This window comes from Corythoichthys intestinalis, chromosome 8 (genome assembly GCF_030265065.1).
Source record: "Corythoichthys intestinalis isolate RoL2023-P3 chromosome 8, ASM3026506v1, whole genome shotgun sequence".
NCBI classification, from domain to species: domain Eukaryota; kingdom Metazoa; phylum Chordata; class Actinopteri; order Syngnathiformes; family Syngnathidae; genus Corythoichthys; species Corythoichthys intestinalis.
In genome coordinates, this window is record NC_080402.1 from 39,174,010 (window position 1) to 39,193,966 (window position 19,957).

Here is a 19,957-nt window from a genome sequence, read left to right on the forward strand (position 1 = left end):
TTCAAAAGCACTTGGGTCATTTTGGCCACCTCTGGGTTTTTCCGGGGTAGAGGCCAAATCGGCCATTGCTTGGGACTATTAGGAGTACAAGAATTCTCTGGGACTTCTAGTGTTACGAATTTTTACCACGACAAAAATTGCTTGTTCAATTGGCAAAATGTTTTTGTTATAAGCAAATTTTATCTCATTTCACGTTATTTTGTACTCGTTTTAGAAGTGGCTTTTTTTTTTCCAGTGCATTTACGCAGAAATTTAATTTTGAGCGATAGACTATGTATTTTGCACACAAAAAACTGGCTTTTGCAGGTAATCCATGTTGTTTTGCTATTTGTGAGACACACTGTGAGGACTGAACAAGTAGTTTTCAGAATTTCAATTCAAATCTGAGAAACGTACCAAAGCATTTTAGGATAAACTGTTAAAAAATAAAAAATATGCTACAATGCATGAAAAATGTATTCTTGTTTTCTGTTCTTTTTTCAGTCTGGTCTTTTCAAAATGTTACTTAAGTCTTGTTCTCGATGATTAATGGTCTAGGAAAGGTCTCAGCCTGTGACAGTGTGAGCTTGAGCACAACGCGAATAAGATGTAAAGACTAATGGGATAGATAAGTTAAATTTTTATCAAATTAATTATACATTTAACAAAGCGTTAACGTTCGTCCATAGCCTTTCTCGTCTTGAGCTCCTGCATGTGAGCACAATTTTGTATTTTAGCATTAGAACCTGGAGGATAAAACTGGAGAAAAGACATGGCACTAACGATGGCACCATATTGTACTTTGAACAATCTATTTAATGCAAAAAGGGTTGCAGTTCGACACGTTTTAGAACATTTTAAAGAGGGATTATATACCTAATATACAACACATTATGTGTCAGTTTGAAAAAGAATATAATTTAGACAACCCTGAGTAGAGTTGTGATTGAAAAATCATTGGTAGGGTGCGCTGGTGCTAGTCAATGTTTTATTGGTAAAAGATATATTGTTGATCAGGCACTTGATGAGGAAAAAGGAATCCCATAAGAAGTTGTATTTGCTGCCGCTTAGTGGTCATTTTGCACAATTACAGCCATCAAGCATTTTGAAGCGATTAATAAAATTCACATATTCATTTATTACATTAGACATTCTTATTCAAATATGCTGCAAGTACAGACTATTGCGTGAAATCCTCCTTTAAAGCATGCTGTAGGATATTGGGAACAAAAAAATCATCTTGATTTATGATATTTAATACATTACATTTATGAAGCGCTTATGTGCACGTATTTACCATATATAGTAATTGGAGTTACAAGGTCGTGGTTTCAACTTACTTCTAAAACGTGTATGAATGCTTTTTGATTGAAAGATGCACCAAATGATATCTGCAAGTACATACTGTATATGTTATTGAAATTAAGGTGAGCTGAGGTACATCTGCAGGGCTGGTGTGAAGATGAGGACTGTTCCTAATATTGATACAGTGAGGAAGGCCCACAGGAAGATTCTATCCAGCACCTGAGCCACAAACTTCCAGTCTTGTACAACCTGTAATAATAAAAAGAGTATAGCAAATATTTCTCTGAAATTATGTATTATTCTTGATGCTGTAGCGTGAGTTATTCAACAAATGGCATGATTGATGAAACAGATCATGAGTGGCTATAAACAATATGGCAATTTTGCTAAATTATCCACCAAAAGTACAGACCTCACGGATGAAATGCTCCTTTCGGATGTGACGACTGATGTAGCGAACAGAATGGGTGGCCTTCTCCAGCATGGCAACCCAGGCTTGATTTTCCTCTTCTTTCCCTCCCAGAGTAGTCGTCTGATGTCCATGAGTCCCCTTTCTTCCAATACGAGCCTTCACCTCAGGGATATTTATCTCTGCATCGGAGTAGTGGTATCTATAAAAATAAAAATTTAAAAACTGCAAACAATGTATGCCACAATTACAGTACATTCTATTTTATGCATGTCAACATTACCCTAAGTGCTTTTTTGCTTGTTTGTTTGGTTTTTACCTGTCGGTATGCCCACGCATGCACAGCAGCTTGGGCAGTCTCTCAAGGAAGAGGGTCTTCACCCATGGGGCCATGGGGTGGTAGGTGGCAGAGGAGCGGTGATGGACATTAATGACGAAGACAGTTACGATAATGGAGAAAGTGACAAAAATCATAATAAATAGCAAGTATTCTCCAATTAATGGGATCACCTGGGGGGAAAGAGAAAGAAAGATAGATAAGGGAACATTCTGAATTCAATTAAAGCTGGTATTTCATTACATGTAGGGATGGGTTGTTGAAATGGTTCCTTTTATTACAATAAAATGATGGGTACAAGTCTCATTTAAATTTGTTCTCATAGTGATGCTGTTATGTCTATGTCACAATAGACTGTCATTGATTAGCTCAGTACTTCCAAATATTGGGGCAGGGCCCCCAGAAGGGCGCAGAGCTATGCCGGGGGTGGCGCATGTGACCTCGGGGAACATACTTTTTTGCCATACTAGAATAAAGTGTGATTGCACATTCACTCAGTGGGTGGCAGTGGTGCTCTCATTTTCAGAGTGTGCACATTTTTTAACCAAACAGCACACAGCAAAGAGTGCTGGAGATATGAATAGCTAAGACAGGGAAATGTGACAAAGCGTATGTAGCATTTGGCTTTTGGCTTTGAATACAGTGAGAGACGAAGAAAGACCAGCCTGTTTACTGTGTCTAAAAATATTTGCAACAGACAGCAGGAAGCCAAATCAATTAAGACATCACTTAAAATTATTAGACCGAAATCAAAAACGTGCCGAATACTGCCAACAATCGTCCTACTTTGTCAGTGTTACATCAGTAAACCAACAAGCACTGTTCACATCATATTAAGTGGCATACCAAGTTGGTCAATGCAAAATAACCCCACACCATAGTGAAGGAGCTGCCTGCAGCAAAAATTAAAAAGGTTCCTCTGCCAATTGACACTGTCGTTTTTGTTCTATTATTTTTTGTTTTTTAGGTCAAACTGTTTGGTAAATTGTCCTCATGAGTCAATGTTGCTAAATCAATTTGAATTTATTTTTTTATTATTTTTTTTTTTTTTTTCAGTATCAGATGGTCAGAAAATGTACCTTTAGTGTATTTTTACAGTTTGGATTTGACTTTTTTCTTTTTTTTTTTTAGTTTAGGCAAATTGATGCGCTTTAAGTCTTTTCTGTTCAAACAAAACAATGTTAATAAAGTTATACGTTTGTAAGTTTATCTATATGAGTTTTTTCCCTTTGATATTAAAAATACGTTATGTAGAGGTGTACTTATAATATGTTTATTGACAAATGATACTATTTACAGTGACGGTGGAGTTGGGGGGGGGGCGCGAAACGTTTACGTCTTCCTAGTGGGGGCGTAACAGAAAATAATTGAGAAGCGCTGGATTAGATGCAGATCTCTATAGGCAGTGGCGGTTCTAGGAGTTTTCTGTAACAGGAGCCAAGAAGGGGCCACATGTAACCCTCAGGGGCCAAGTGTCTCTGCCATCTTTGTTCAGTGTTTTTGTTTTGGTCAAAAAGGCAATACGCAGTTTATCCTGCATGTCGTGGTAAAAAAATCTTGTTAAGCAAAGATGAACCATTAAAGTTTATAATAATTTTTATTTAATCATACAAGTACAAGTAAGGATACAATAGAACAGTCATTTTAATCACTCTTTTGAAAATCCACTTTAAACACGAAAAGAAGCATTAATATTTACATACTCTAGAAAAACTTCAGAAAAGAAAGATTCGCCGATTGCCATGCTTTGTGCAAAATGGCAGCAGGGGCAGCTCAGGGGCAGTTCAAATTATATGTGGGGCCAGTGCCCCTGTTGCCCTACCCCTAAAACCGCCACTGCTATTAAGGCTTAAAGAGGTAAGTAAGAAATATGTTATTGAATTAAAGGGGGGGGACTGTTTAAAGGATGCTAATTAAAATTCAGGGACCATACTTTCTGATGTGAACATTTTGAAAAAATGTGTCACTTATACTCAGGTCTCGTGGGCAAAAGGTAATTAAAGCTTCAACTAGGCTGACCATGTGAAAAAAGTGAACACGGAATTTGACATTTTGCATTTTTATCAGCCAATTTCCTTCAGTCAGTCTACCTTTGAGGATGAAGGGATAATTTCCTCGATGACCAGGAGGAAGACAGTGAGTGACACCAACACAGATGTGGAAAGGGAAAGTTTCTCTCCTTCATCTGATGGTAGATAGAAGACCAGCACAGTAAGAAAGGACAAACCGAGGCATGGGATGATTAGGAAGAGGGTGTAGAACAAGGGCAACCTCTTGAGGATGAAGGAATAAGTTACAAAGGGGTACCAGTATACCCCATCCCTCCTGCTTCCCCTTGTCCCCGTTGCACTGAGGATTTCCCACTCGCCATTGTCAAAAAAGTCTTTGCGGTCCACATAATTATCTACTAGAACCAAATCAACCATGTTTCCATCATAAGTCCATGAGCCAAACTTCATTGAGCAGTTTTGGCGGTCAAAGGGAAAGAAAGTGACATCCATGGTGCAAGAGGACTTGTAGCTGGCAGGTGGAGTCCACGTGATCGACCCATCCCACCGAACAATGGCTTTAGTCATCAGGGAACCCTCAAAGCGACCGTCCGCACTGAGAAATGATAAGAAAAGGGAACAAAGAAATATGTACAATACCATAATGGCAGGACGGAGGCAGAAGAGTATACAGGTATTTTTTGTCACTCACTTTTCATAAAGAACAATATCTGGCAGCCATATTGTCTCAGAAGGTACTCGGAGGGATGTAATACCGCCATATTCATCCGGATTCCACTTTAGCTTGACATCAACCCATTCCTTAAAAAATTAATACATGATAAACTAACATTGTTATAACCATGTACTGTAACCACAAGTTAGAATATCTTCACTCTTAAACTGTGGTGTTAGTTATTTGTGTTTGACTACTGACATTCCACTGAATGTTTTTTCCCATTCTCTGAAGTTAAGACAGAAGCTTGTGTGGTTGATTGAAATAGATTCTGAGTGTCATTGTAGCAATTAAACATACAAGATAACTTCATGTTATACTGTAAATAATCTAACAATCTTAATTATGGTTTGAGCTGTTATTTGATTTCGAACCATAAAGTGATGTTTGCACTGTAAAAAAAAAAAAAAAAAAGGGGGTTCTCTATTTACTTGGTTGCTGTTTGTATAAATTATTCATACAGCTCCACCAAAAGATTGAGTACAATTTCATCAATAAATTACATATTGAAAAGACAATATGACAAAGATGTCTTTACACGAAACTGAGTTTATTTAGGCTGGTTTGTACCTGCCAAAGCCAGACATTTGTAGTCATCAGTTGGTTTTTCTCATCCTGTTTAAACAAAAGGAAAAATATTTATTTATACTAAATAAATAAAAATAAAAAAACACACAAATTCAATATGGACATGAGAGCCAAAGCAAAGCTGCTTGCAGGATAGAGATTTCTGGAGGCCATACAAATGAGGAGTAACAAAATTACAAAATAAAATGTACTAGAACACTATCACTGGAAGCTGCAGCCTCATTAGTCCCACAAGAGAAAAACAAGTCAGGCCAAGAAGCTCGACGGAAGGAGCAAATTATAGAGTCCGATGTTTTTGACTGCATGTGTAACATTGTGTATATATATTGTGTGTAGTAGTTAGTCCAATCTGCATTTTTCTGTATTGTGTGTGAAATAATGTGTACATGATAAAAGGGACCTAATAGCCTCATCTCTCTTTAAAAAAAAAAAAAAAAAAATTGTTAACCCTTTCCCTGCTTTCTATTTCTCTCCCTTCAGAGGTATTCCTCCTTATTTTGTAACCTCTTCACCCCACTTCTCGTCCCCCTTACTTCTATCCTCTTTACGTATGACCCCATTCATTTGACCTCGCTAAATACTGTATAACAGGCTAGCTCAGCTCTTGCCTGCCATTCTTATGATTCATGTCATGCTTAGCTTTGAGTGAAATACCTCGTATTTATGTGTCATTTTCATCAAACTCGGGTCAACACTGTGATTATGATTGGTTGTATTTTTCTTTGACTGCACTCACTGACATGATACTAGGTTTTGACAAAGTCATATTATGTTTGTTTTTGTCAGATTCTGGGGGGGCGGAGGGGGGGGGTCACTCTTTGATGTTTATAGATAGTTAAAGTTAGCCAAATACTTTCAGGCAAAAAGTTATTCAAATTGATTTCTTTTGAATGCCATTTTAGCTGGATTATTCATGCTGAAATACAACTTGAAGACAAGGAGATTAATAAATTATTTATCTTGATCAAAAATGATTGATAAATCTATTCCGTTTTACTGTTCATGCCACATTGAATTGCATGTCTTGAATACTCACCACGTCCACCAGTTGGGAGATCTTCAACCCAAATCGCACAGTAATGGTGTCATTGGCATGTTTCACAGGCCGAACCCACTTCTGGTAACCTCGGAAAAGGTTCCTCAATAACGAATCCTCCAACTCGGCCAGCGACACAAAGTCATCCTGAGCTGTAATCACAGAAAGAAAAACGAATAAAAAGCAAGATGATTTCCTATTCATTACTATTCTATCTATTGTCAGCCATTTTAGATGTCAGGTTCAAGATATCTTTAATTGATTCTTTTTATTTTCCCCGAGCCAAAATGGCATTATATATATAGTATCCGGGATTCAATTTTGACTAGACAAGATCAAAGTTGTAGTAGTTCACTATACAGTACTGTAGTTCATCCTTATTTCTTTGTGACTTTTATTTTTCAAATTCATTTAGTTTTTATCAGTTTATTAGTACAAGAAATTTGTTTTTTTATTCATTTATTTGATTATTAGTTAATTTTAATTTTGTTTTGGGTGGTTGCTCAGTGGTGTAAGTGCCCCGCAGCCATTGTGGAGGCCCGGGTTTGATTGCCGCCTGTCAGTTGAGAGGGGATGGATGAAGTTTAATTTGAGTAGTAGTTAAGTTTTTTTTTTTGTTATTTCTTGTGTAGAAAAAATTTACAAGTCACATGGGTAAAGAGTATTTTTGTGATGTTTGTTCTTATTTTTATTTTATATAATGATTTTTTTTCAGTTTTAGTTTTTATTTCAGTTGCTACTTTTAATCTCATTGTACTACGTATAATGACAAAGAAAGTCTATTCTATTCATTCGTTAACTAAAATAAACTAGACTGAATTTAATATACACCGACCAATCAATGTTACACATATTTTGAATGAAATATAGTGTTTAATTTGCGTAGTAGTTAATTTTTTTTGTGTTATTTCTTGTGTAGAAAAAATTTACAAGTCACATGGGTAAAGAGTAACAGAATTGCAGTTTTAGACCTTTCTTGAAGTTCATGAATGAAATTAAGTGAGAAAGACAAAAGGAAAGACATTTCACTTTTATTATAGTGAAGTTATTGGTATTTTTGTGATGTTTGTTCTTATTTTTATTTTATATAATGATTTTTTTTCAGTTTTAGTTTTTGTTATTTCAGTTGCTACTTTTAATCTCATTGTACTACGTATAATGACAAAGAAAGTCTATTCTATTCATTCGTTAACTAAAATAAACTAGACTGAATTTAATATACACGGACCAATCAATGTTACACATATTTTGAATGAAATATAGTGTTTAATTTGAGTAGTAGTTTATTTTATTTTATTTTTTTTTGTGATTTCTTGTGTAGAAAAAATGTACAAGTCACATGGGTAAAGAGTAACAGAATTGCAGTTTTAGACCTTACTTGAAGTTCATGAATGAAATTAAGTGACAAAGACAAAAGGAAAGACATTTTCACTTTTATTATAGTGAAGTTATTGGTATTTTCGTGATCTTTGTTCTTATTTTTATTTTATATTATGATTTTTTTTCAGTTTTAGTTTTTGTTATTTCAGTTGCTACTTTTAATCTCATTGTACTATGTATAATGACAAAGAAAGTCTATTCTATTCATTCGTTAACTAAAATAAACTCGACTGAATTTAATATGCACCGACCAATCAATGTTACACATATTTTGAATGAAATATAAAACATGAATAAAAAACAGTTAGAAATATTTTATTGATGTCTACAATGTTAATTTTTGATATTCTAACTTACCTCTTAAATGTTAAGACTGTTTGCCTTACTACAGTCATTACAGTAAAGTAAGTCCTCCAAGGCAGTGCCTCAACCACCAGGCAGGGGACCGGTACCGGTCCATGGCGCATTTGCCATTGGGCCGCAGAGAAATAATAAATAATTTTGTTAACAACCACATTCTGGTGTGTGCCTCTTGAAACATCAATATGCCTGTCTACTCTATTAACTAATCTAAGTAGATTTGTGTACGTCGTCCTCTAGTAGTTGGCCGCCATTACTGGGGTGTTTGCACACCTATAGCAGCCCAGCGTCAGTCAATGTAAACAGTAATGTTAGCTCCTGATGGCTTACCCCAAGCAATGGCGGATGGGGTACTTCTGGTCTTTTTGCTCGGATTAGTCAATAGATATAATCACAAAACTGGCATAGGCAGTCGTCATTGAAATCCATTTGTGCTAGCATCTAGCATCGATTTTTATATCTATGTGCACTTGTCCTCGATTCATGACATAGGCGCATCAGATTTGTTCCTGTAAATAATAAACCCACACGTTAGCAAAGATGACTGAAAACCAGACAAATTTGGACAGCTTTTTTGCGGGGAAAAGCTGAGCCAGAAGAGGAGCCTACAACCAAGTCCATTCTGCATAATCTTTGGCCAAAGCTAGCAAATGAGGCAACAAAAGCGAATATACTGAGAGCAGCATACCTCATGGCCCACCGTATTGCCAAAGCCAAGAAACCTTTCACGATTGGAGAAGAACTCATTATGCCTGCTATCAAGGATAATCGCTGTCTTAGTTTTAGTAAGTTTTAGGAGAGGGCACTGTTAAAAAAGGTTGATTCAGCATTGGTGAGTTACATTTTCCCTGCACTTAATATTCGTTTTTAGCCCTGTAATGTTATTTCATATTTACTGATATTTTTCTGCCACACATTGCCGGTCCGTGAAAAAAAGGTCCACTTCACACCGGTCCGTGGTGCAAAAAAGGTTGGGGGCCACTGATCTTAGGTACTACAACTATTAATGCACATTGAATTATTTACTCAAATTACTGCATTAGTCTTAATAGGTAACCCCTCGTTCTTTACCCTGCACCATTATACGTATGTAAAACACCCCAAAAAATTACCTTCATGCAAAAAAAAAATAATAATAATAAAAAATAATAAAGTATCTTTCACTAATCTCACAGGCAGAGGGGAAGATGTTGAGAGGAAGTGCCAGGCAAACAGAACCAACGTGTCAACTGTGACAGCTGGTCATGGCCGAGTGGATGTGTCTAAGATACCAAGGCAGAAAAAATCATCATGCTGACATGATCACCTAAGACAGAATCATTGCCAGAGGAGGAGAGCAGAGCTCCGAGTTGCTCAGTGAAGTCATGCACGAAACATAGCAGTCACAAAGAGTGACGCTCAAGCTGCGCAAGAGACAACCGGTAAAGGAAGACTGCTTCCTCTTAGAGACACCAGCTTTCTCAAACTGACAGTTACAGACAAAAAACAGATCGTAATGTCATCCTTTAACTACAGAAGGACTGGTCCTTGGCGTTCCACTCTAATAATTTTTGGGGGTCTGGGTTTTCCTATCCAGACACCTTTCATCTAATTATTTTCTTTAGCACTTGTTAAGGACAAAGGTCGCAGAGGAGCTGGAGTCGTTCCCATCTAATCTAGCACACTGTCTCCAGATAATCCCAAAGAGCATACCAGTTCAAACAAACATTTATGGTAACATTAAAAAGGCTTTGCAGGTGAGACAAAGCCACAGAACCCAGGGAATATTGTTATACTTTTCCTTCCTGGCTACACTACTGCTACCATATCACATAGCAAACAACTTTTGCATTGGCTGTTATGGATGTAACAATACTGTATAGAGTCCATGTGTCTGATTGTGATTGAGTTAGTTCTATTGTTTTGTTTGTTCAATCATTGTGGCTGTTGTTACTAGCAACATCTTCACTGTTGCTCTCAAGCAGCTAACAGTTGGATTCACTAGGCTAGCTGCACAGTGGGGTAATTATCCTGATGTCACAGGACAAAGCACACCATAGTAAATCAGCAACCTGACAGCTCTAAATCTTCAACATGATAATGTAGGACATCAGCGTCTCTTAATGCATCCAAAGCAACAAACACGCATCAGCAGATGAGGAGTGGAGGGAGCTGATAAGCCAAGTGTGAGACAGTTTGACTCCCAGTGGAGGCTGGGTGCGACAAGGATGTTTTTTTTTCGTTTTTCTACATTCTTGTTTGGCATCATGAGAAGTGTGGGTTGGAACCTCTGGGTAGATCATGATATGATACGATTTGCAATGCAAGGCTCACGATAATGATTATCTCACAATATGACGATACAACAATGATCGAAACGGGTCAGGAAATCCATTGGTTTCTGTTCATAACTTTAATGGACAGAATATCTAGGTGCAGTTGAGGGGGTCCAGTTTGGTGGCCTCAGTACTGCATCTGTGCTTTTTGCAGATGATGTAGTGTCGTTGGCTTCATCAAGCCGTGACCTTCAACTCTCACTGGAACCGTTCGCAGCCGAGTGTGAAGCTGTTGGGATGAGAATCAGCACCTCCAAATCCGAGACCATGGTCCTCAGTCGGGAAAAGGTGGAATGCCCTCTTCGGGTCAGGGATGAGGTCCTTCCCCAAGTGGAGGAGATAAAGTATCTCAGGATCTTGCTCACGAGTGACGGAAAAATGGAACGGGAGATTGACAGGAGGATCGGTGCAGACTCTGCATCTGTCCGTCGTGGTGAAGAGGGAGCTGAGCCAAAAGGGGAAGCTCTCTGTTGACCGGTCGATCTACGTTCCTACCCTCACTTATGATCACGAGCTGTGGGTCGTGACCGAAAGAAAAAAATCCCGGATACAAGCGGCCGAAATTAGCTTCCTCCGTAGAGTGTCCGGACTCTCCCTTTGAGATAAGGTGAGAAGCTCGGTCATACAGGAGGGACTCGGAGCAGAGCCGCTGCTCCTCCGCATCGAGAGGAGCCAGATGTGGTGTCTTGGGTATCTGATCAGGATGCCTCCGGGGCGCCTCCCTGGTGGGGTGTTTCGGGCACATCACACTGGGAGGAGGCCGCCCCCAGGACACACTGGGAGGACTGTCTCCCGGCTGGCCTGGGAACGCCTAGGGATCCCACAAGAAGAGCTGGATGAAGTGGCTGGGGAGAGAGAAATCTGGGCTTCACTGCTGAAACTGCTGCTGCAAATGTATGTATGGGTCAAGAAATCATTGTAAAATATACAATATATTTATTTTGGTCACTTCCTGTTGATTTTGAGCATTTTTGGGTCATTTCTTGTACATTTTGGGGCATTTACAGCTCATTTCCTGATATTGGGTATTGGGTTTCTGAACAGGAATTACCCAGGAATGCCCCCAGATGAATAGGAAGCGACTCAAAATAAATAGGAAATGACCAGTAAAGGCCCTAAAATGAACATGAAGTGACCTATAAACGCTTCCAAAACGTGAAGACTGGTTGTGAATGCTCTGTTTCAGTGCCATTGACTGCGTTAGACGTCAAATGGACATCAAAATGGATTGGACATAATGTATAACGCTGCCAATGGCAGCCAACGAGCTAACACTGACACTATTCAAGTGGAAGATTTTGGTAGCAGCCTTCTCGTTCCTTCATTTCCCCTAAACAGTCACACCTTTTAAAACTGATATATTTATTCTTAGCAGGAACATATCAATAACCTTTTGGGATACAAAGTATCGTGATGCATCACCATTTCGATATGTTCTCACATCCTTAATGAGAATCATGTAGAGCATGGCAAATGTAACTATCTATCTCCTTTTCTTACTCTACCTACCACTTGTCTTACTTTATTTCTATTTTCCAATGTTAATATTTAGTTGTCTAGTCTCTTCATCACTAGTCACCCGGTGTCCCCTTTCCCCCCTCCCCTCTGGGGAGGGGCTATTTTTCAGCTGCAGCCTCCTGACTGTCCGGACCCCTGGCTGGACAGACGTCCTCGCTGCTACCCCCGTCTCATCTGACTAGAGGGACCTCTTCTTGCTCCTTTACTCCACTGTATTTTTACGGACTATAACTTCGCTTGCTAATTCCCATTAGCAGTTCTGGGGTTCCTGTCTATCCGTCCTGGGAGTGGATCTCTCCTGACTGTGGTACTCCCCGAGGTTTCTCATTTTTCTCCCAATTGACTCTGGAGTTTATGGAGTTTTTCCTTGCCGGCATGGAGGGTCTTAAGGATAGGGGATACCCAGGACTTGAACTGTATCTATTCATCTTTGTTGCTTCATTTCTAATCATGTATCATATTGCTTCTATAAAGCCCTTTGAGACTTCTGTTGTGATTGAGGGCTATACAAATAAAATTGAATTGAATTGAATTGAATTGAATTAACTGGGACACCTTGGTCTGGTTGCCAGCCAATCTCAGATTTTTCGAATTTTATTTGAGAATTTTGTGAATGTTAGTAGTTTTAGGGGTGGATTTTGGTATTGTTCTGTCTTATTTGAAAACTTTTTAATTCAGTTAACTCAGCGCCCTCAAATAGTTCCCAGCTAAATTCCGCCTCAATTCATCATGTAATTGATCACTTCACAACTGTATCTTTGCGTAAATTGGCAAAATATCATGCACACTGTAAATACAGGACATATTCAAAGATGTGGTACAGTCTCTATTTGTTTGTGTGTATAATAATGGAAAATTGCTTATTTTATTCTCTGATGCATTTCATCCCATTGCATCAGCTCTTGTATCGCATACAAAAAATGCACCTGCATAATGCTATGCTATGCTACTTTCTGTAACGTACTGCTACTTCTGAATCCAGTATTGATTTAAAAATCTCAGTAAACAACGGGGTTCCCAAGTTGACCAATCCCGATTACTTCTATGATCAAAATAGTCAGCATTTAGTTTAACAGCAGATCGATGTTGTTGAGTGCTTTGTTATTCCCAACTCCCTCTAATCTGCCTCTTCGCTTGCCTGCTGTCTGAAATGTCAACATCTTGCCAGTCATTACTTGACTATCAAATAATTGTTTGTGGCAGCCTGAGTAAACGGGAAAAATGGCTGCAAATAAATATACATCACCCTCTTTCATCTACAGTAGAAGGACAGCATATTGATTGGGTGCTAGCTATGTGTGTGTGGCGGGGTGGGGGGTTAATTTATAACATATTGGCGTGCTTGCCAGAAGGTGTTTTATGCAGCCCAGACTACATGACGGGTATGCGTTTAAAATGTGTGTTCATGTGTACAGTATATACATGACAATAAGTGTTAAACCCTTACCCCTCCTAATTGTGAAATTGTGGCATTGTCACCTTCGTCATTGTTACCATCTGCTTTCTTGATATTTTGAGGGAAATTGGGATGCATGTATGTTCAAAACGTCACTAATTCGGAAATGAACATGTTTTAAACTTAGCAAGGCGACATCAAGTTAGTGTTTTTAGTTAGGATTATCTTAAAGATAGATAAAAATCACTTCGCAAAACACATAACTTGCTGATAATTAACCATGTAAATTTTTAGAAAACCATTTTTGTGGAACATATATGGTGAAATGAAGTTACTTCTTGTAGACTACTACAGTCCAACTGTAATGTAAAGAAACTTTAAAGTGACATTAACTAGTTGACACACAAAAAACACACACCCCCCTTTGGCTGTTCTATACAGCTAAAATACCTCCATAATATTTATGATGGTTTTGTCTCATTAAAAAATGATCTTGTCGTTATGCCCTTGGTACTAGTCAGTCAGGAAACACGCGGTTTAGTACAACATTGTGCACAAAAAATTATACAGTATTATGCTTCCAATTTTAAGGTCAGAGAGGTGCAAATAATATAATGTATATAAAATGTAGCACCGCGCTGATTAATACAATTAGGAGCAGGGGGGTAGAGTTTAATAATATGACGCAGTTTGGTCATATTGTTGATGAAATAAATGTATTTATTATTTAATAAAAAATAAAAAGACCCAGGAATACGTAAACAAAAAAGTATTAGTCTAATATAGACATCACATTTTAAAATCCCGTGCATGTGCTTTCTTACCTTGCACAACAACCTCGTTTAGGGTCAGGAGCAACCACAACACGGACAGCACAAACTTCATCGTCTGTTTGATCAGCTTGATACAGTAAATCCCCCGATTTCAAACCATTTTACCGCAGCGTTGTAGTTTTATCGATGCCTTTGGACGTTCAGTATAAATCCAATAACGAGCGCAGCGAGAACCGCGTCGTCGCTCCAATGTTTTGCAGACGCTCTATGCCGCTTGTGCCAACTCTAAAATAACCCGGCATCTCTTTGCGACTGTCTGATTTCAGAGGGGGAGGAGGTGGATGGGAAAGAGGGAAAAAGTGGCTGCCCCGCTAAAAGAGAGATGAGAGTGCAAATTTGTATCCTGCCCAATAGAAATTAAAATGAATAAATGTTTGTCGAGGGAGGGGAGTCCTCGATTTAACCCTTTCAGGGACGGTGGTCACTACAGTGGACATCTATTCAAATGCCCCGGTCACTCGTAAAGAGGAAAATTCCCATTTCAGTTAATGGTTAGGAATCACCACTGTCTAAATGCTGTATTTGAGTTGGGAGGGGCTGCAAGCGATCATTCCATTGCCCCCCCAGTTAAAATGGATTGGACGTGTCTTAACGTCAATGGTAGCCAAAGAGTTAAGCTATGTCAGGTCACAAGAGATTCAGAAAAGACAACAACCTATAAATACATTTAAAAAATTATTTTTTTTTTTTAAATATATATATATATATATATATACTGTATATTATTTTTTTCAATTTTTTGCAATTTGTTTTATTTTATTTTTTTTTAAGTGGTTTTGATAATTAATTTCATTTTATTTAGAATTTTTATGTTGTTACTCTTGGCTTTTTACATTTTTTTTTTCCATCCATCCATTATCTTCCGCTGAATCCGGGGTTGGGTCCGGAGGCAGCAGCTTTAGCAGGGAAGCCCAGACTTCCCTCTCCCCAGCCACTTTAGCTCCTCCGGTGGGGTCCTCAGGCGTTCCCAGGCCAGCCGAGAGACATGGTCTCTTCAGCGTGTCCTGGGTCGTCCCCGGGGCCTCCCGCTGGTGGAACACCTCTCCAGGGAGGCGTAAAGGAGGCATCTGAACCAGATACCCGAGCCACCTCAGCTGACTCCTCTCAACGTGAAGGAGTAGCGGCTCGACCCTGAGTCCCTCCCGGATGACCGAGCATCTCTCCATATCTCTAAGGGAGAACCCGGACACCCTTCGGAGGAAACTCATTTCGGCCGCTTGTATCCAGGATCTTGTTCTTTCGGTCACGACCCACAGCTCGAGACCATAGGTGAGGGTAGGAACGTAGATTGACTGGTAAATCGAGAGCTTCGCCTTTTGATTACGCTCCTTCTTCACCACGATGGACCGGTACACAGTCTGCAACACTGCAGACGCTGCACCAATCTGCCTATCGATCTCCCGCTCCCTCCTACCCTCACTCATGAACAAGACCCCAAGATACATGAACTCCTCCACATGGGACAGGATCTCATCCCTGACCTGGATAGGGCACACCACCCTTTTCCAACTGAGGACCATGGCTGGGGAGGTGCTGATCTTCATCCCAACCGCTTCACACTAAGCTGCGAACCGCTCCATTGAGAGTTGGAGATCCCGGCTTGATGAAGCCAACAGCACCACATCATCTGCAAAAAGCAGCGATGCAATGCTGACACCACCAGACCGGACCCCCTCAACGTTTCAGCTGCGTCTAGAAAGTCTGTCCATAAAAGTTATGAACAGAATCGGTGAAAAAGGGCAACCTTGGTGGAGTCCAACCCTCAGTAGGAACGAATCCGACTTACTGCCAGCAATGCATACAGGGACCCAACAGCCCTTACCAGGGGGCACAGTACCTAGTATTCCTGAAGCCCCCCCCACTGGACTCCCTGAGGGACACGGTTGAACGCCTTCTCCAAATCCACAAAAAACATGTCGACCGGTTGGGTGAACTCCCATGAACCCTTCAGGACCCTGCCGAGGGTGTAGAGCTGGTCCACGGTTCCACAGCCGAGACGAAAACCACAATGTTCCTCCTGAATCTGAGATTCAACTTCCAACACCTTCCTTTCCAGCACCCCTGTATAGACTTTACCATGTAAGCTGAGGAGTGTGATCCCTCTATTATTGGAACACACCCTCTGCCCCCCCCCCCCCCCCCCCATTCCTAGAAAGGGCGACCACCACCGCGTCTGCCAATCCCGAGGCACTGTCACCGATGTCAAGGCAATGTTGTAGAGTCTTGTCAGCCATTACATCCAGAGCCTTTAGGAACTCAGGGCGGATCTCATCCACCCCCGAGGCCCTGCCACCAAGGAGATTTTTTGTTTGTGTTGTTTTTTTGTTTTTTTTGTTTTTTTTGTTTTATTACTATCTGTAATTGTTGTTGTTGTTGTTTTCCAAAACGGATCCTTCAATGAATTCATTTATTTTATTTCAAATAATTTTATTATTTATTATTTATTTATTATATATATGTGTGTGTATATATTATATTTATTGCCCATCGCAAAATAGGTCATCTATTAAAAATCTACCATAATATTCACGTTTACCGAAGCACTATACCAATATTACATGTTTTTTCAGTTCGTCTGTTTTTTGTTTTTCTTAACTATAAAATTATGACAATCACAGCTGTCGATATTTTACCATAAATGTTTTTTTTACAGTGTTAGTCAGACTTTCATCTCGTCAAAACAAGCCCTAAGCCCTGTAAAATCAAATAGATAGAAATTCAAATTCTTTGAAATTGGAGTATGCAATGGTCCTTCAGAACAAATAAACAAATATTTAATGTGTAATTTTCCTTGCATTATATTTGATACATCAGGTCACAATTCTTAAATATGTTTTTTCCTGTTATCTGTGCAGTGCATGTATCTGTTTGTATACATCAGGTGGAAACACTACCATTTTAATGTGGACGGCTAAAAAACTCATGTATCAAATAGGGCTAGGCGATTTTCAGAAAACTTTTCAAATCAATCTCAGGTAAGATAAACTGTAACGCTAAACACACATGACAAAGACAATTACAGTGATCCCACATTTTGCGTGGTTAATGGAAACCAGAACCCGCCACGTTAAGTGAAAAACCGTAAAGTAGCGCCCAAAAAAATAAAAAATTAAAAAATTTGTGTATGTTAATGTATTTATTCATATTTAGCAATGGAAAGAGATGCTTTTTTTTTTTTTTTTTTACTTTTTTTCCCCCAAATTATGATCTAGAAAAAATTACATATATTTATGTATCTATACTTATTTTAATAAATGTTTTTTAAGCACTTCAAGTGTAATAATTATGATAAGTTTTAAATATGTTACTGTCCCAATGAATTATTTTTAAACAAGAATACAGTAGAAAAATAATGGCTTTATTAAATGCTTCATTGAGTGAGTCCGCTCATATCCACTCAAGCTGCCCACTTACACACAATGAGTTGCCACAGCAACTGTTTAACAAGTTAAACGATGATTGACGCATGAGGCGCTTTAAAGTTCGCCTCCCTGGCAAGATCAAACATTAAATGTCTGTTAATAATCGTTAGCTTTAATAAGCAACTCCAGTGCACTGCCTGATGAACAAAGAGCAGGGAGAGGGAGGGAGGGAAGGTGAGTGAGACTATTGGCTCCCTATTGGCTGGGGACAGCTCATCTGTGTTTTCTATTTTATTTTATTTTTAATTGAAAAAAAAAAAAAATCGGCGATTGACTGAGGGCACGGAGTTTGAAGTGCGAAGTGGCAAGGGATCACTGACCATACCTGTCAACCCAAGGCCGTTGGCAATCTTACAAATGGTGACGTATGCCCTTACAAATTGGTGACGAATCTTACAACGTTTTATATAGCGTGCAATATGAAACAAAAATAAAACTCAATTTTTAAAATAATATGAATTTATTAGTAATATTGTCAAATATAACCTGGTGCAATCAAAGAACAATCAATACCTTCAGCTACATCATGATTACAAAAATGTAACAGTGACTTTTGTTATAATTGTATGTAGCACTTTTGGTAATTTCTATCATGTATTTTGATGTCTGCACTTCAGCTCGCAATTCAGTTTGACTTGAAGGTAATTCATTAGTGTGTCCAATTATAAATTAAAAAGTTCAATTGATAAAATGAACTTACTGATGCAATCTTTGAGTCAAGGAACATTTATTTTGCTAATTCTGAGAAGTGATCAGCAATAGTTGCAGGAAAATTGTGTTCGGCAACAAATTGGCAGAATAAAATCTCCTCTTTCGTCACTTTTCAGTCTGCAGACTGCATCTTTATTACCAGTGTTCTAAATCTTACTTTAAAAAAGTAACTACAGTTACAAATTACTTCTCCCAAAAAGTAATTGAGTTGGTAACTCAGTTACCTGAATGTAAGAGTAATTAGTTACTTGGCAAAGTAACTGGTGTTACCTTTCATGTTTTTTTTTCCATTTCGTCAAAAAAAAAAAAAAACACACAGTAACCTTTGCTATGTTTGGAAGTCATTTAATGTTGTGACTCAACCGTTAAGGTTATTAAAATTGCTCCCGTTTTTGCATTAGTTCCCTGTTGTCTACTTTCGACATGTGAAAGTTTTAAAACTGTTTCATCATTTAAGTCAAGTCAAGATTTTTTAGGAGTATTTTATATCAAAAAGTTACTTAGGTTCGCCAGGAAGGTTCACTACAACAGAGCCTTTCTGAGAAGTCTACTGCTTTAAGATGGCGGCTATTTACCAACACCATGTGGGCGTTATTTGCCTAGCACCGCGTTTGCAATGGCATCATAACTCCCTCTTTCCCACTCTCGCTCTTCTCGCTCCGTGTCTGACTTTTCTCGCGTCATTCAACCAACGTAGTAATGCATAGTAACGCACATTGTCTCGTTGCCGAAATGGTGACAAAATCCAAACGGAGAAGAAAAAAACATAATGCACCAAAAACGTACAGATTTTAAACATACGGCATGCACTTTAAAAAACAGTGCTCATTTGTACAAATTATGCTGAAACCGTACAACTTGACAGGTATGCACTGACTAACCCTAAAGCAAAAAAACATTTCATTGTTTCAGTGTCCACAAGCTTTTATGCTAAAATACAACAGTTGACGCGATTATATGAAAGATATTAGGAAAAAGCAAAAAATAAAACCAAGTTAAAGAAAAAAAAAAAAAAGTGAAAAGAAATGGTGAAAAAAACAGATCGGAAGATATGAAAAAAATGGAACAACATTTGTTAAAACATCAAACAAAAATCAATAAAGCGATAAACTCATTACTAAATAAAACAATTCCAATTGAATATAGAATGATTCCATAATATGAATTTAAAAAAAAAAAAACTATATGCTGTCTTCAATCAATAACATGTCAGAACAGAGGACTTATCATAAGAATTCTTTTTGTAAATGATAACATTAAACATCTGGGACACCGCAGCAGACAGTGAAGCGCTGTGCAAATTTGTGCCTTTGCAAAAACACTCAGCAACATGACTAGTTGTCGTTTGTTTAAGCCATAAAATAAGAAGTCAGCTTACACATAAACAAGTCATGTTGAGCCCTAAAGGGAGATGGACTGTTGCTTTCTCCTAATTAAGTTTGAGCTTATAGCAGCTGGAAAGGGAACCATAAGATATATCATTACACACACACGCACACACATATTCTTGTTTGTACATATATTCATGGAGGAAATTTGCAACATTCACACAAAAAATACACAAGACTGAATGAGTCATTCATTATCAGCACAAGCACATGTCTCACCCCAAAAAAATGTATCATTGAAATTGTGCCACTTGGC

General features: G+C 38.5%; 1 protein-coding gene across 1 annotated transcript; it reads right to left on the reverse strand.

Annotated features, from left to right (window-relative positions):
- Positions 1-978: 978 nt before the first annotated feature.
- Positions 979-14,514, reverse strand: chrnb3a (cholinergic receptor nicotinic beta 3 subunit a). The gene is made up of 8 exons (XM_057843191.1): positions 14,172-14,514; positions 6,379-6,530; positions 5,325-5,369; positions 4,731-4,840; positions 4,121-4,634; positions 2,013-2,203; positions 1,697-1,895; positions 979-1,533 (listed from the first exon to the last, which is right to left on the reverse strand). Exons 1-8 carry the CDS (start codon positions 14,230-14,232, stop codon positions 1,402-1,404), a joined length of 1,404 nt encoding a protein of 467 aa, XP_057699174.1. The 5' UTR covers positions 14,233-14,514; the 3' UTR covers positions 979-1,401.
- Between the last annotated feature and the right edge of the window lie 5,443 nt (positions 14,515-19,957).

What these genes read in the sequence shown, in the direction of transcription:
- chrnb3a (XM_057843191.1), bottom strand. Translation starts at nt 14,232, where the DNA reads ATGAAGTTTGTGCTGTCCGTGTTGTGGTTGCTCCTGACCCTAAACGAG. An exon ending in AAACGAGGTTGTTGTGCAAG is followed by an intron (nt 6,531 to 14,171) that starts GTAAGAAAGCAC and finishes CTGTGATTACAG; the next exon opens with CTCAGGATGACTTTGTGTCG. An exon ending in AGGAGCATTTCATCCGTGAG is followed by an intron (nt 1,534 to 1,696) that starts GTCTGTACTTTT and finishes TTATTATTACAG; the next exon opens with GTTGTACAAGACTGGAAGTT.